General features: G+C 41.4%; 2 protein-coding genes across 2 annotated transcripts in view; one reads left to right on the top strand and one right to left on the bottom strand.

The window, feature by feature from the left end:
• DIAPH2 (diaphanous related formin 2) overlaps positions 1 to 17,753 on the top strand; it is a 968,993-nt gene that overhangs the window by 875,444 nt on the left and 75,796 nt on the right. The gene's annotated exons all lie outside the window — the stretch shown is intronic.
• Positions 1,247 to 5,667, bottom strand: LOC138930616 (histone H2B 1/2-like). Its single transcript, XM_070291120.1, has one exon. The coding sequence runs from the start codon at positions 2,977 to 2,979 to the stop codon at positions 2,500 to 2,502; it is 480 nt and encodes a 159-aa protein (XP_070147221.1). The 5' UTR covers positions 2,980 to 5,667; the 3' UTR covers positions 1,247 to 2,499.

The following is a 17,753-nucleotide window of genomic DNA, read 5'->3' as shown; positions in this document are numbered from 1 at the left end:
AAGGATGCTAGTGCTGATAATAATACAGCCTGCCAAGGGAAATTATTTCTTCTGTTTCCACAACTCGCAGGGTTCACCCTAAAGAAGTTGTGTCTTGATGTAATTTCTCTTATCCACCCCAACGCTTGCCTTTAAGGCAATATTTGGGGGATAAAAAAGATCTGGGGGGAGGGCTCTTTCAAGAAAATTCAGAGCAGTTTTAAGACCAGATTTGCCCATTAAAAATATTACTTGCAATACACAGCTATTGCTTCCTTTTTCGGAGAAGGCAATGGCACCCAACTCTAGAAAATCCCATGGACGGAGGAGCCTGGCGGGCTCCTGTCCATGGGGTCAGAAAGAGTTGGACATGACTGAGTGATTGAGCGTGCGCACATGCGCGCGTACACACACACACACACACACACACACACAGCTCTTTGGGAGTCTGCGTGCTACCTGGCTTCAGTGGTACTCGACTCTTTTCAGACCCTATGGACACACACACACACACACACACACACACACACAGCTCTTTGTGAGCCTGCGTGCTACCTTGCTTCAGTGGTGCCCGAATCTTTGCAGACGCTATGGACTATAGCCCACCAGGCTCCTCTCTCCATGGGATTCTCCAGGAAAGAATACTGGAGAGGGTTGCCATGCCATCCTCCAGGGACCTTTATGACGCACACACACACACACACACACACACACACACACTCACACACACACTGCTCTTTGTGAGCCTGCGTGCTACCTTGCTTCAGTGGTGCTCGACTCTTTGCAGACCCTATGGACTGTAGCCCAGCAGGCTCCTCTCTTCATGGGATTCTTCAGGAAAGAATACTGGAGAGGGTTACCATGCCCCCTCTGGCGATCTTTATGACGAGCGCATACACACACACACACTCACACACTCACACACACTCACACACACACCGCTGTTTGTGAGCCTGCGTGCTACCTTGCTTCAGTGGTGCTCGACTGTTTGCAGATCCTATGGACTGTAGCCCACCAGGCTCCTCTCTCCATGGGATTCTCCAGGAAAGACTACTGGAGACGATTGCCATGCCCTCCTCCTGGGATCTTTATAACGCGAGCACACAACACACACACACATACACACACACACACAGACTCACACACAGACACTGCTTTTTGTGAGCCTGCATGCTACCTTGCTTCAGTGGTGCTCGACTCTTTGCAGACCGTATGGACTGTAGCCCACCAGGCTCCTCTTTCCATGGGATTCTCTAGGAAAGAATACTGGAGAGGGTTGTCATGCCCTCCACCCGGGGATCTTTATCACACACACACACACACACACACACACACACACACACTCTGCTCTTTGTGAGCCTGCGTGCTACCTTGCTTCAGTGGTGCCCGAATCTTTGCAGACATATGGACTGTAGCCCACCAGGCTCCTCTCTCCATGGGATTCTCCAGGAAAGAATACTGGAGAGCGTTGCCATGCCGTCCTCCAGGGATCTTTATCACACACACACACACACACACACACTCACACACACACTCTGCTCTTTGTGAGCCTGCGTGCTACCTTGCTTCAGTGGTGCCCGAATCTTTGCAGACATATGGACTGTAGCCCACCAGGCTCCTCTCTCCATGGGATTCTCCAGGAAAGAATACAGGAGAGGGTTGCCATGCCATCCTCCAGGGACCTTTATGACGCACACACACACACACACACTCACACACACACACTGCTCTTTGTGAGCCTGCGTGCTGCCTTGCTTCAGTGGTGCTCGACTCTTTGCAGACCCTATGGACCGTAGCCCACCAGGCTCCTCTCTCCATGGGATTCTCCAGGAAAGAATACTGGAGAGGGTTGTCATGCCCTCCACCCGGGGATCTTTATGACGCGCGCGTGCACACACACACACACACTCACACACACACACTGCTCTTTGTGAGCCTGCGTGCTACCTTGCTTCAGTGGTGCGCGACTCTTTGCAGACTGTATGGACTGTAGCCCACCAGGCTCCTCTTTCCATGGGATTCTCTAGGAAAGAGTACTGGAGCGGGTTTCCATGCCCTCTTCCTGGGATCTTTATGACCCAGGGCTGGAACCTGTCTCTCCTGTGACTCCTGCATTGCAGGCGGAACCTTTATTTGTGATCCGCCTGGGAAGACCACAGTGTTCTTTATCGGTTGCTATAACCCGTATAAATATCTCTGGATGATACCTAAATATAGATGGCAGAATGAAATAGAAAAGGCCAATGAGACTTTTACGGAAAGAATTTTGACCATAAAAATCCCTAAAGTCACCGAGAAACCACGAATAGAAATAACCATTTAGGAAAGTGACGAGTTGCAATACGTTAAGAAAAAAGTACACGATTTTCCATTGAACAAACGACACAACGGACACATATTGCAGCAGTTAATGAGGTTTTTAATGTTTTCTTTGGGGTAGAAATGATTTAAAGATTAAATGCAGGGCCTAAGGGGAGACCCCTTAAGTCTGGTTTGCGATGGTCAGAGTCCTGAGGCAGTTCATCTGCTGGTGCGGTATCTGGCAACCGCCTTGCTGGCCTCGGACACGGCGTACTTGCCAAGCTCCCCAGGCAACAGAAGACGCACGGCTGTCTGGATGTCTTCGGTCATGATGGTGCAGCGCCTGCTGCAGTGGGCCAGGCGCCCGGCCTCTTCGGCAATCCGCTCGAACATATCTTTCACGAACGAGTCCAGGACGTTCACGGACTCACGGGAAAGACTCAGGCCTGTATGTACTTGCTTCAGCACCCTAGGGAAATAGGTAGCAAAGCTTGAGAAGTTGCCCTGACGGCAGCGGTGGCGACGGCAACGGCGGCCCTTAGCTGTCTTCCGCTTTGCCTTTTTTGGTTCCGCATCACACGGGTCTGGATTGGAGGGCCCTGCTTCCGCCATCTCCGTATCAGAGGGCTCAATTTCAGAGGTGCCCATTTCTTTGGGGATCACGTCTTCCTCCGAGGTGTCAGGGGTTGGTTCAGACATGGCAGCGCCACCACTCCCCCAGCTCAGCTGGAAGAAGAGTGAGGGCGTTGAAGGCCGTTGGCCGAATTTATAGGCCCTGCTTTCCCTGACGTCACAGACACTGTCTATATCTGATTGGATGCAAGGCAGGGAGGCCTGTTACTATGGCAGCCCATGTCACATGACACCAGACATCGCACCCCCCCCCCGTTTCCTGCTGCGCCCCTCCCCCACATTTAACCCCTAGTCAGCCAAACTCCCCTGGTGGCTCTGACTGTAAAGTGTCTGTCTACAATGTGGGAGACGTGGGTTTGATCCCTGGGTCGGGAAGATTCCATGGAGAAGGAAATAGCAACCCACTCAAGTATTCTTGCCTGGAAAATCCCATGGACAGAGGAGCCTGGTGTCCATGGGGTCGCAAAGAGTTGGGCACGATGGAGCAACTGCACTTTCAGCCAAACTCAGTGAAAGTCACCTAAGTTGAAAAATGAAATAATCAGTTAGAGCTTCCTGAGAGAGATGACAGACCTCCATAACTCCAGCTCTTTCAGGCATCAGAGTGACTCAGGTCACTTGGTGGACATTTTACTTCAACACAGAATCTTCTCCTGATTGACCTACAGTGGCATGAGCAGAATGTCCTGGCTTCCTCAGCGGAGTGCTCCTGAAAATCATAGGAGTTAAATGAACAGCTATTATCTCCAGAATTTACCAAAACCAATGATCAGTATGAAAAGAATGACAAAATCCCATTCTCCAAATACAGAACACAAACAGAAATAGGAATACTTTACACTTACACACTAAAAATATGTAACATTTTTTAAATTATAAATTGTTTTCTTAAACATTATTTAGGTCCCCCAAATACCACACATACTGGAATTGACTAATGGTTTATAGTGGTTATTTCTCAAAAAATGATCACTCTTATTGCTGAAAAGCCACCAGGGTGAGAGAAAATGAATACAGAAAGAGAGAAATAAAACACCTAGAAATAAACGTACCGAAAAAGAAAGTGAAGAGGAACTAAAAAGCCTCTTGATGAAAGTGAAAGAGGAGAGTGAAAAAGTTGGCTTAAAGCTCAACATTCAGAAAACGAAGATCATGGCATCCAGTCCCATCACTTCATGGGAAATAGGTGGGTAAACGGTGGAAACAGTGTCAGACTTTATTTTGGGGGGCTCCAAAATCACTGAAGATGGTGATTGCAGCCATGAAGTTAAAAGATGCTTACTCCTTGGAAGAAAAGTTATGACCAACCTAGATAGTATATTGAAAAGCAGAGACATTACTTTGCCAACAAAGGTCCATCTAGTCAAGGCTATGGTTTTTCCAGTGGTCATGTATGGATTTGAGAGTTAGACTGTGAAGAAAGCTGAGCGCCAAAGAATTGAAGCTTTTCAACTGTGGTGTTGGAGAAGACTCTTGAGAGTCCCTTGGACTGCAAGGAGATCCAACCAGTCCATCCTAAAGGAGATCAGTCCTGGGTGTTCTTTGAAAGGACTGATGCTGAAGCTGAAACTCCAATACTTTGACCACCTCATGCAAGAGTTGACTCATTGGAAAAGACTCTGATGCTGGGAGGGATTGGGGGCAGGAGGAGAAGGGGACGACAGAGGATGAGATGGCTGGATGGCATCACCGACTTGATGGACGTGAGTTTGAGTGAACTCCGGGAGTTGGTGATGGACAGGGAGGCCTGGCGTGCTGCAATTCATGGGGTTGCAAAGAGTCGGACACGACTGAGTGACTTCACTTTCACTTTTCACTTTCATGCATTGGAGAAGGAAATGGCAACCTACTCCAGTGTTCTTGCCTGGAGAATCCCAGGGATGGGGGAGCCTGGTGGGCTGCCATCTATGGGATGCCTACAGAGTCGGACATGACTGAAGCGACTTAGCAGCAGCAGCAGCTTCCTTTTGCAACTTTTTATGACCTATTTCATTTCTATTTTCTAAAGTACTTAAAAAGATTTTAAACTATGTTGTAGAATTACTCCCAAATCATTCAGTTCTTACATTTATTGTCCATTATGTTTTTCAGAGTTTCTCATCACCCTTATGTTAGAAATGAGAACTAACTAGATTTTAATGTAAACTATTGATAGCATAGACTGGTAACCACCTCTTAGCTCCCCTTATGCTACTACTTCTCCTCCAGAGCTCTGGAATATTTTGAAAGAAACTCTTTTGCCCACAGCTAGTTATTTGTTCATTGCCTATATCTTAGTCCCCTACCAACATGGAAACTCCATGAGAAAAGAAAGTTTTGGCTCTTCTAGTATCCAGACTCCTCAGTGCCAAGAACAGTGTCTGGCAAATATTTTTATAGTAGGTGTTCAATGTTTGTGATTTTGATTAGTAAACATGACCTATACAGCTTGCCCATTTCAAAGGCTGTGATAACTATTCTATGTCTGAGAAATATGGCCCAGACTGGAGAGCTACCATTATCTTCATTTGCCATTCTGTGATCAACATGATGGTACCCCAGGTGCTATGGTGAAAATGGGTTAAGTGCTTTTCCATGTCTATGTACCATTATACTTTACTTAAAAATATACAGCCTTCACATTAACAGATATTCAGTCCATCAGTCATTCAGTAAATATTCTTTGAGAACAGTGAGCCATGTACTAGCCCAGAAAGAGAGACACAAAGATAATTCAGATGCTGGACTCTTAGAACACAACTCCAGAAAAGAAAAAAAAAATTGGACTCTCTGCCATCTCCATAGCTGTTTGTGAATTTCTCCACAAAACTGTACTTCAGTGTTGTTTCTGTGACACCACCCTTCCCCTGAGTGTTCTAGTACCTTTCTATTTCTCCTTCAGTTGATGTTTTCTTTTCTCTCTGCACATGAAATGCTTTTGTTGACCAAGGTTCCACCTCAGCCAGCCCTTGCTCTTCTCACTCTGAAACATGAGACTCTGTCTGTGTGACCTTACCCATCCTCATGTTGTTATCTATCTGTCGTACAGGTGGTTGCCAGCTCTGTAGCTGTAGCCCACAGTTCTCCCTGGATCTTCAGACTTATGTAGACAAATGCCTCCTGGGTGTTTCTACCTGGATGTCCCACAGGCACTTTCAATTCAGCATGTCAGAATCTTCACTCTGCTTTTTCCTCTAAACTGTTCCTTTTTTGATTCTTGGTAAGCAGCTCTACCATCTAGCCCATCACTGGCTAAGGATTGGGCATGACCCTTGAATTCTTTTCTCTGTTAAATCCCCACATCTCAAGATCTCTACATCCTGCCTATTTGTGCTCCTATGTATTTCTTGAATATGTCACTCCTGAGCCATCCTAAGTTCCACTGCCCGGTTTCCATTTCTCACCACCATTTGCCAAGAATTAGCACAGTGATCTTTAAAATGGTATTCCAGCTTCCAGTCTTGTCCACCATTTTGCAACACCCATTCTTCTGTAACTCTTACAGTGTTGCTCTGCCTCAACCACCCTCCCTGTTCTTTTCACCCAATATACTATTGCTCATCCTTTCTGACTCAGTTGACTCTACGACCAGGAGAGCTGCCTGTATCTCCCCAGGCCCTGCTTGGTGCTTTCTGCACGTTGCCCTCACTGAACTCCCACACCACTCTCTGCTGATTCCTTTGCCTGCCTATCTGCCCTATTAGATCCTCAGCTCTCTAAGGGGACGGTGTCTTATTCATGTTGGTAGATCCAGCATTAAGCATGTTGCTTGCAACTTAATGGGCCCTTCTGGGATGTCTGAATAAATTAATAAAAAGCCAGCAGAGGGTGGCTTTGAGGTGTAATATTAGGATGTCAAAGAATATGGAATTATATTCTTTCTACTTTAGCTATCAATCTTATAAATTGATTAGAAAAAATGATTAAAAGTTTGAAATTAACACATACATACTACTATATATAAAAAAGATAATCAACAATGACTTAATGTATAGTAAAGGGAAAGTGTTAATCACTCAGTCATGTCCGAATTATTGCGACCCCATGGAATGTAGCCCTCCAGGCTTCTCCATCCGTGGGATTTTCCAGGCAAGAATACTGGATTGGGTTGCCATTTCCTTCTATAGCGGATCTTCCCAACTCAGAGGTCAAATCCAGGTCTCCCGAATTTAGGGCAGACTGTTTACTGTCTGACCCACAAGTTCACTTCAGTTCATTCGGTCAGTTGTGTCTGATTCTTTGCGACCCCCGGGACTGCACCATGCCAGGTTTCCCTGTCCATCACCAACTCTCAGAGCTTACTCAAACTCATGTCCATCAAGTCGGTGATACCATCCAACCATCTCATCCTCTATTGTCCCCTTTTCCTCCTGCTTTTAATCTTTCCCAACATGAGGGTCTTTTCAAATGAGTCAGTTCTTCACATTAGGTGGCCAAAGTAGTGGAGTTTCTGCTTCAATATGAGTCATTCCAATCAATATTCAGGACTTATTTCCTTTAGGATCGACAGGTTGGATCTCCTTGCTGTCCAAGGGACTCTAAAGATTCTTCTCCAACACCACAGTTCAAAAGCATCAATTCATCGGTGCTCAGCTTTCTTTACAGTCCAAATCTCACATCCATACATGACTACTGGAAAAATCATAGCTTTGACTAGATGGACCTCTGTTGGCAAAGTAATGTCTCTGCTTTTTAATAAGCTGTCTAGGTTGGTCATAACTTTTCTTCCAAGGAGCAAGTGTCTTTTCATTTCATGGCTGCAGTCACCATCTGCAGTGATTTTGGATTCCAAAAAAATAAAGTCTGCCACTGTTCCCATTGTTTCCCCATGTATCTGCCATAAAGTGATGGGTCAGATGCCATGATCTTAGTTTTCTGAATGTTTAGTTTTAAGCCAAATTTTTCACTTTTCTCTTTCACTTTCATCAAGAGGCTCTTTAGTTCCTCTTTGCTTTCTGCCATAAGGGTGATGTCATCTGCATATCTGAGATTATTGATAATTCTCTTGACAATCTTGATTCCAGCTTGTGCTTCATCCATCCCAACATTTCGCATGATGTATTCTGCAGAGTATAAATTATTATAAGTTAAATAAGCAGTATAAATTAAATAAGCAGGCTGACAATATGCCTCCTTGGCATACTCCTTTCCTGATTTGGAACTGGTCTGTTGTTCCACGTCCAGTTCTAACTGTTGCTTCCTGACCTGCATACAGATTTCTCAAGAGGCACATCAGGTGGTCTGGTATTCCCATCTCTTAAAGAATTTTCTACAGTTTGTGGTGATCCACACAGTCAAAGCCTTTGGCATAGTCAATAAAGCAGAAAGTGGAAGTGAAAGTCACTTAGTCTGACTCTTTGAGACCCCCATGGACTATACAATCCATGGAATTCTCCAGGCCAGTATACTGGAGTGGGTGGCCTCTCCCTTCTCCAGGGCATCATCCCAACCCAGGGATTGAACCCAGGTCTTCCACATTGTAGGCAGATTCTTTACCAGCTGAGCCACAAGGGAAGCCGCAGTATACTGGCATGGGTAGCCTATCCCTTCTCCAGCGGATCTTCCTGACCCAGAAGTTGAACTAGGGCTTCCTGCATTGCAGGTGGATTCTTTACCAAGTGAGCTATGAGGGAAGCCAATAAAGCAGAAGTAGATGATTTTTTCTGGAACAATCTTGCTTTTTTGATGATCCAAAAGATGTTGGCAATTTGATCCCTGGTTCCTCTGCCTTTTCTAAATCCAGCTTGAACACCTGACATTCACAGTTCACGTACTGTTGAAGCCTGGCTTGAAGAATTTTGAGCATTACTTTGCTAGCATGTGAGATGAGTGCAATTGAGCAGTAGTTTAAGCATTCTTTGGCATTGCCTGTCTTTGGGATTGGAATGAAAACTGACCTTTTCCAATCCTGTGGCCACTGCTGAGTTTTCCAAATTTGCTGACATATTGAGTGCGGCACTTTCACAGCATCATTTTTTAGGGTTTGAAGTAGCTCAACTGGAATTCCGTCATCTCCAATAGCTTTGTTCACAGTGATGCTTCCTAAGGCCCACTTAACTTTGCATTCCAGGATGTGTGGCTCTAGGTGAGTGATCACACCATCGTGATTATCTGGGTCAAGAAGATCTTTTTTGTATAGTTCTGTGTATTCTTGCCACCTCTTCTTAATGTCTTCTACTTCTGTTAGGTCCATTCCATTTCTGTCCTTCATTATGCCCATCTTTGCATGAAATGTTCCCTTGATATCTGTAATTTTCTTGAAGGAACCTGGAACCTGAAAGGTTAGGTCCATGAATCAAAGCAAATTGTAAGTGTTCAAATAGGAGGTGGCAAGTGTGAACATCAAAACTTTAGGAATCAGTGAGCTAAAATGGACTGGAATGGAACTCAGATGACCATTATATCTACTACTGTAGGCAAGAATCTCTTAGAAGAAATGTAATAGCTAACATAGTCAACAAATTGTCCTAAATGCAGTACTTGGATGCAATCTCAAAAACGACAGAATGATCTTGAATGATCTCTGTTCATTTCCAAGGCAAACTATTCAATATCACAGTAATCCTAGTCTATGCCACAACCAGGAATGCTGAAGAAGCTGAAATTGAACAGTTCTATGAAGACCTACAGGACCTTCTAGAGCTACATCCAAAAAAGATGTCCTTTTCATTATAGGGGCCTATGTAAAAGTAGGAAGTCAATAGATACCTGAAGTAACCGGCCAGTTTGGCCTTGGAGTACAAAACAAAGCAAGTCAAAGGCTAACAGAGTTTTACCAGGGTCATAGCAAACACCCTCCTCCAGTAACACAAGAGGAAACTCTACACATGGACATCACCAGGTGTTCAGTACGGAGATCAGATTGATAATATTCTTTGCAGCCAAAGATGGAGAAGCTCTATACGATCAGCAAAAACAAGACCAGGAGCTGACTATGGCTCAGATCATGAACTCCTTATTGCCAAATTCAGACTTAAATTGAAAAAAGTAGGGAAAACCACTAGACCTTTCAGGTATGACCTAAATCAAATCCCTTATGATTATATAGTGGAAATGACAAATAGATGCAAGGGATTAGATCTGATAGACAGAGGGCATGAAGGACTATGTATGGAGGTCTGTGTCATTATACAGGAGGCAGGGATCAAGACCATCCCCAAGAAAAAGAAATGCAAAAAGGCAAAATGGCTGTCTGAGGAAGCCTTACAAATACCTGAGAAAAGAAAATACTCAAAAGGCAAAGGAGGAAAAGAAAGATATGCCCATTGAATGCATAGTTCCAAAGAATAGCAAGGAGAGATAAGAAAGCCTTCCTCAGTGATCAATGCAAAGAAATAAAGGAAAACAATTGAATGGGAAAGACTAGAGATCTCTTCAAGAGGCACCAGGGAAGTCCCCTATAGTACAGGGAACTATACTCAATAATTTGTAATAACCTATAAGGGAAAAGACTCTGATAAAGAGTAGTTATATATGTATATGTATAACTGAATCACTTTGAGGTATACCTGAAGCTAACACAGCATTGTAAGTCAGCTGTACATCAATTTAAAAAAGAAAAGGAAATATAAAAACATAAAAGGGATATAATCCACCAGCCCACATGCAGTCTTATGTTCCACTGCCATTTCATCCAACTTGACCTTTTTGACACTGATGTTACAGAAAGTGTCTGGCTTTCCGTAAACTGCTAGAGCTTTGGAATGTTTGACAGAAACTATTTTGCCCATGGCTTTTTTCCATGTAAGCCCCTTGACCATAGACCTAATTTGCATGATTGCTATAAATGAAGAATGTTTCTTTGTTCCTACTTCAGATACATAAATCTGACCTTGATCAATGTCAGCAAACCAGGCCTCTGGCAGTCACTTCACAATTTTGTCTGTCCAGAGGAATTCTTCATCATCTTTAGATAACTGTACCCTGGCGTGGCAGGTTGAGTTAGTATCAGTGGAGCCTTGTCAGACCTGTTTCCTAACAAAAATGACCTCAAGCAGGAGTGTGTAGTTTTCTCTGAGAAAGCTTTTCTTCCCCTGAGCAGATCATAGCCTCCACAAATTTCTTTGAAGCAGTCATGCAGAGGTTGCTTTATACAGATGATTGTGACACTAAACATGAGGGATTTGAATGGCTGTCCTAAAGTGACCCATCAAACAGAAGGGTAACATGCCACTGCTCGTGAGGTCCTAATACAGAATCTCTCCTCTTATTGAATCCATGGCAATGGAAAGTTTTTTGATCAGACCACATGAGAAGAAGGAATGCAAAGCAAAAACTGTTGCTATCCTTTATGTCGCTTGTTAACAAAAAGCTAAGAACCAGGATCCAACAGCCATTTTAGTACTTAACTCAAGAGTACTCTTGCTGCTGCTGCTGCTAAGTCACTTCAGCCGTGTCCAACTCTGTGCGACCCCACAGACAGCACCCTACCAGGCTCCCCCGTCCCTGGGATTCTCCAGGCAAGAACACTGGAGTGGGTTGCCATGTCCTTCTCCAATGCATGAAAGTGAAGAGTGAAAGTGAAGTCGCTCAGTCGTGTCCAACTCTTAGCGACCCCATGAACTGCAGCCTATCAGGCTCCTCCACCCATGGGATTTTCCAGGCAAGAGTACTGGAGTGGATCGCCATTGCCTTCTCCGAGAGTACTCCTAATTCACTCATTACAGAATTCTTCAGTTGCTTCTGACTTTACAACTCTTAACACTGGAAATAGCTATTGACCATTCCGTCCTCTATTGCTTCCAGGCTAATTCGTGCTGGTAGGCAATGCCATTCCACACTAGTATGTTGACTGGGTCCATTGCTACCGAAAGAAAATTTTCAATTCACTAGATAAAAATTTGAAAACAAAACATCTGTCCAATATATCTCCTTGGTTCTGAAAAACTGATTTCTGTGATTCTTTAGAGGCTTCTGTAACCTGAATGCTTAACTGGTGTTTTGTGTGTTGAACATTATTCTCAAAAGATTAAAAAGAGAGCATCTGTTGTCCTGACAGAATTTTCTTTAGGATTTACATGCATCTAATCTCATAAAAGGGAGGAATGTAATTGAAAACTGGAAAGAAACATTCAGGCATGAAACCTCATCATCATAATATTTATTTTTCCCTGATTAAGAACAACATACCAACATGTGTTTTTCAAATAAAAGCAGTCCCCTTCTTACAAATGGCTTGCAGACAGATGTAGGGTTTATAATTGTTTGAATCCTGATTACTCAAGTGGGAAAACTTTGCTTGGATGTCAGTTGTTTGGAATCCAGAAAGCATTTTCCCACAGAAGCAATATTATAAATGGTGGTTGCCCCCCACCACACACACACCCAGGATACCAATAATATCAACAAAATCCTATACATTTTCAGTGAGCAGTAGCAAACACTTTTGTGATGCAGTCTTAAAAAAAAGCACCACCACTGAATAAGAAAAATTTATATTTTTAGCTGGAATAGTGGTACTTGAGGAAAAACAGGTCTAATTATAAGAAAATGAAGTAAATCAAAACTGTAAATCTCAGAATTGGACTCATGAGCATTTTTAAAGACTTTAAATGACACATATTCTTTATCAAGCCTAATTGGATTTTTAAACTTTTGAACTTTTGCTTCCTTGTTTTTTGGGTTTTTTTTTTTTTTTGGTTTTTGGTTTTTGTTTTTTGCTTTTTTTTTTTTTTGGTTATAGGGGCTTTTATAGTGGGACTACTATATTACAGTGGACATCAGCTATTGACTAGAGGTCAAAACAAGGGGGGAGAGTAAACATAGGGTACCAGAGGAAACTTTTGGAAAGAGGAGACATACGCAAATATGAAGAATTGAAGAAAAATAAATAGTGTATTTGCTTTAGCCTTTATAAGCACTACCATCCAAAGCAAAAGGAGTTTTTGCTTGTCTAATCAACTCTCAGGCCATTTTTTATGTAAGTAGACAAAAAAGTTGAATCATAATATATGGAAAGAGTGAACTCAGAGCTTGCATGAACTGAAATAGGGAGACTTTTTATAATTTTTCTTTCTTTCCTTTTTTTTTTTTGTATGTGTGTAAGATAGATTTTAGAATGGAAGAGGAAATGTTGGAAATGTGGCACTTTTAAGTTGTGAACGTTTGAATCAGAGAAAGATACAGAAAAAAATTTTCTTTTCAGTTTTGTTGCACATTTTAAATAGAATCCTCCTTTGGTATCCTTGGAGAGAATTCAGTGACTACATTGTCTTTCAGTCATGTTTTATTCAGATTGATTTTTACTTGCGTACATCTCCATGCCAATAGGGAACCATAGGGTGGCTTGGCTTTGTTTGAGTTAGACATTTGTGATATTTTCCCAAAATGGCAGGAGTTGAGTTGTCAGTAAGGAGAAGGAGATGAGGAACTCTTGCTAGCATGATTACCCTGAAGAGAGAGACAAAAGGTGATAGAGGAAGGACTTTGAGCCTTATAAGCAGCCTCTGTGCTGTTTACCAAGTGATTGCCAGGTATTCATTCAGTAAATATTTATTGTGCTTTGTGCTAAGTGCTTGGAGATACAGTGGAACAAGTACCGGAAATATAATGGTAAGCTTGATATTGTCTCTGCCCTCACAGAGAGAGTAGGTTGAGAACAGTAGGAATTAAATAGGAAATTGTAATGAATCATGTTAAGTGCTAACATGGAAGTATTAAGGGCATGTATAGGAAGGTCATCTAACTCAGACTTTGGCAATTACCAAACAGTTCCTAGAGCCTTCTAAGCTGATACCTAAAAGATATCATTAAAAATCCTAACAAATTCACAATCATGTTCTCACCATCTATTTGCTTTTGACCTTGATTTAAAACACAAAATAATTCACATTATTTGTAGAGTGGCAGAATTGGATGTGGCCAAAACCTTAGGTCATGTGCCTTTTCCTACTAACTGCCCTTCCTCCTGTGGTCAGTACACTGATGGAAGTGAGTTTTCACACCTTCAGAAACGTGGCTATTTCTCTCCCCACCCCTCTTCTACCCCTCGCACATTTTCATCTCTTCTTCTTTCGCCACTTCTGTTTTATCTATTTTTCCTTTCCTCTCCTTTACATTTCTTTCTTTCTGCTTCCTTTCCTTCCTTTCTTTGTGTCTAATAGTGGAAAGAGTGATAATTTTTATAAGAGAATGGAGCCTGTATACAATGAGACCTACTTAGACCCTAGCTATGCCATCATAGATCAGAGGTGATTTTTAGAATTTAGATTTTAGTATTCTAGTAAAGTCTACTGTACCACCTGAATTTGTACAGACATAGCATACATTACAATTAAAGTGCTGTTGAGTTCCATATGTTTGACAAGACATAATTAGATGTGTGTATTCATATATACATGCAATATTTATGCATCATGTGCACATAACTGTGCGCATCCGTGTATGTACTGAAGTAAATTTCCAGAGTTGGCAAATAGGCTTCTCTAGTCATACAGACTACTTATTAAAACATTACAATCCAATTTTTAGAGAGGTGATTGTTATAATTTATTAGTCCATCACCGTTTGGAACAATAGCTATTCTAATGTAATTAACCATTGAAAGAAATACATTTTAAGCATTCTAAATGGCATTTGAAACTACCTGTAACTAAAACTTTCTAGAATTTTAAAATCCATTTTGTCTTATGAAAGGCTTCAGTGTTTATCCCTGTTGTTGCACTATAGATTAGAGCAGCTTCATGTTAAAATTACATGTCAAATATCATTTGCTACGAGTAATGTGAAATGTATGGCTTCACTCTGAGGGAAAAGGCCCTTTCAGCATTTTTTAATATCATATACCTAAACAGAACTTCCAGAATTATTAGATCACATCTGACCCAATGTAGATCTATTTGTACTTGCATAATGCATGTACATGTACACACTGTTATATTTTATTGCTATTTGGGTGCATTGATTTTTCTATAAAGAGAACTATTATCCACATCTTTTTGCACAGAAGTACACTTAAACATTGGCATAGGTAAACAGCTTATGAAAGTAAAACCCATGCTTGGCACAACTATTACTGATGTCACAGATTTTACAACTGTAATATTTCTGAAAAGCTAGCTTGAACACTTTGGAGCATTTTTTTCTGAATGAATGCAGAGGCAGCTTGGTGAGCTGTAAAACTTCTGCATTTCATTTTGCATTCTAGTCGAGGCCAAATCTGAAGTGTCACTAAATCTGATTCCATCTTGAATGCTGGCCCAGTATCATCCCCAGAAAGAGGCTTTTTTCCCCACACTGCAAAAGTGGGTAATTGGAAACAAAGGACATAGGTCTGCATGCTCAGTCAGTCGCTCAGTCATGTCCAGCTCTGCGACCCTGTGGACTGTAGCCCGCCAGGCTCCTCTGTCCATGGGATTGTCCAGGCAAGCATCCTGGAGTGGGTTGTCATTTCCTTCTCCAGAGGATCTTCCTGACTCAGAGATCAAACCGGCGTATCCTATGTCTCCTGTATTGTTAGGCGGATTCTTTACCACTGAACCACTTGGGTACAGACTCTAATAAGTAAGTCCAAAAGTATGGGCAGCTTTAACTCAGCAGTTTTTCTGTTGTGATCTTTTTTGAAGAAATTTATCAGTTGATTATAAGCAAAGTAAAACTCACTAGTGTACTGTAGAAACAAACTGCTAAGCATTTATTCCCCTCACTTAGCATAACACTGCCTTAATGTAGAGAACAGACTTGTGGTTGCCAAGCAGGAGGGAGGGTAGGGCAATGGGAGTTTGGGATTAGCAGAGACAAACCATTATTTCTTAGTAAACTTTTAATTTTATATTAGAATATAGCCAATTAACAATTTTGTGATAGTTTCTGGTGGACAGCAAAGGGACTCAGCTATACATATATATGTATCCATTTTCCCCCAAACTGAAGCAAACTATTACATATAGGATGGATGAACAACAAGGTCCTACTATATAGCATAGGGAACTATATTCAATATCCTGTGATAAACCATAATGGAAAAGAATATCAAAAAGAATATATATATATATATATGCATAACTCAATTACTTTGTAATATAAAAGTAATTAATACAGTATTGTAAATCAACTGTACTTCAATTAAAAAAATTTAATCCATCTTAAGACATTCATTCCCTCTTATCAGGAGAAAAAAACCTCTCTATAGACTGTGTGACTATCCTGAGAACATGGCATTTGGCTAACAACAGGGTAAGCTTGCTAGCCTAGTGACTTGCAACTGGCATGGAAAAGTTTGCGTTTGTCTGCTGTGTTTAATATGTAGGGCTTGTGGCTCAGTGGTAAAGAATCCGCCGGCTAATGCAGGAGACACAAAAGACCCGGGGTTCAATCTCTGGATTGGGAAGATCCCCTGGAGAAGGAAATGGTAACCCACTCCAGCATTCTTGCCTGGCAGGCTACAGTCCATGGGATCGCCAAAGAGTTGGACGCAACTTAGTGACTAAATAAAAGCAACAATTTAATATGTAGAGTAATTAGTCAGTTTTTATCTTAGCAGACAAGCCATTTGGCTTGGGTCCCCAAACTCATCCTTTTTTCCTAATTTTTGTTTGCAGTAATTTCAAATTCACAGAAAAGCTGCATCAAATTTCCCCCATAGATTTAACAACTATTGATGACTCTTGCCTGAACCAGTCTTTACTACAATGGTTGCAAGTCTTCTTATGTTAGTTTCTTTGGGGGCAGGGGAACAGAAAAACAATCATTTATTCTGGTAATTTTCAGAAGAATCCACTTGACTTCCTTCAACAAAGTTGTAATACAGGAAATCGTTCTCTATGGAATTAGAGTAGTCTACTCAATGTAACTCAAATTCACAAAGGAAAACAACATTTGTTTCATTATGTCCCTTTACTCCTTAATATTTCAGTAACTGTTTCCTAAGAATAATATTATTCTCTTAGGGAACCATAGTATAACTATTGAATTCAGGGAATTTATGGTTAATATAATACTTTCATCAGCAGTCTATAATCTATATTCCAGTTGTGTCGATTGTTCCCATGGTTTCTTTTATAGCAATTTCCCCTGCAATATAGGATCCATTTCAGGAACCTCTATTTGTCTTTTCATTTGTCTTTATATTTATGCATTTATTTGTCTTTTTAGTCTCCTTTTTAGTCTCCTTTTCTGTGGGCTAGCCCCTCATGACATTTCATCACCTTATTTTATGGAACATTCCTTAGTTTCAATTTCTCTGATGATTAGGTAAATTCAAGTAATGCACTTCCATTCAGAATGTTACATGAGCCAAGTTTGTCTTCCTTAGGATTTCCCATTTAGAGGCACACAGTTGCTCTGTCCCTCATTGGTGACTGTCATTTTGATCACCTGGTCAATGTGTTGCCTGGTGTCTCCATTTAATATGTATTATTTTTCCTGTTCTAACTAATAAGCAATCTGTGGAGAGACACTTTAAAATTGTGTGACTATATTGCTCTGCATCAAACTTCCTCCATAGATTTAAAAACTATTGATGATTCTTTGCAATCTTTACTGCAATGGTTTTAAATCATCTTGTGTTAATTTCTTTGGGAACAGGGGAAAAAACCAATAACTTGTTCCGGTAACTTTCAGAAGAATCCACTTGATTTTCTTCAACAAAGTTATAATGAAGGAAATCATTCTCTATGGAATCAGAGTAGTCTATTCAATCTAATTCAAAATGAGCAGAAATTAAAATCAAATTATTTTTGCTGTCAAATAAATGTATAAATGCTTCCCAAATTATACAATAAATTCTCCTAAAACAATACACTAGGTATATATAAACATGATTTCAGTGCTTCTTGAAAACACGAAAATGTTTTTAATTGATTTAATGACAGAATTCTATAGTTTCCAACTACCTTATTATTTTAGAATTTGTTTCTGTATTT

The sequence above is a fragment of the Ovis canadensis genome, chromosome X (assembly GCF_042477335.2).
Source record: "Ovis canadensis isolate MfBH-ARS-UI-01 breed Bighorn chromosome X, ARS-UI_OviCan_v2, whole genome shotgun sequence".
Classification (NCBI taxonomy): domain Eukaryota; kingdom Metazoa; phylum Chordata; class Mammalia; order Artiodactyla; family Bovidae; genus Ovis; species Ovis canadensis.
The sequence above is the reverse complement of the archived record's forward strand: the minus strand, read 5'-3'. Positions and strand labels throughout refer to the sequence as shown.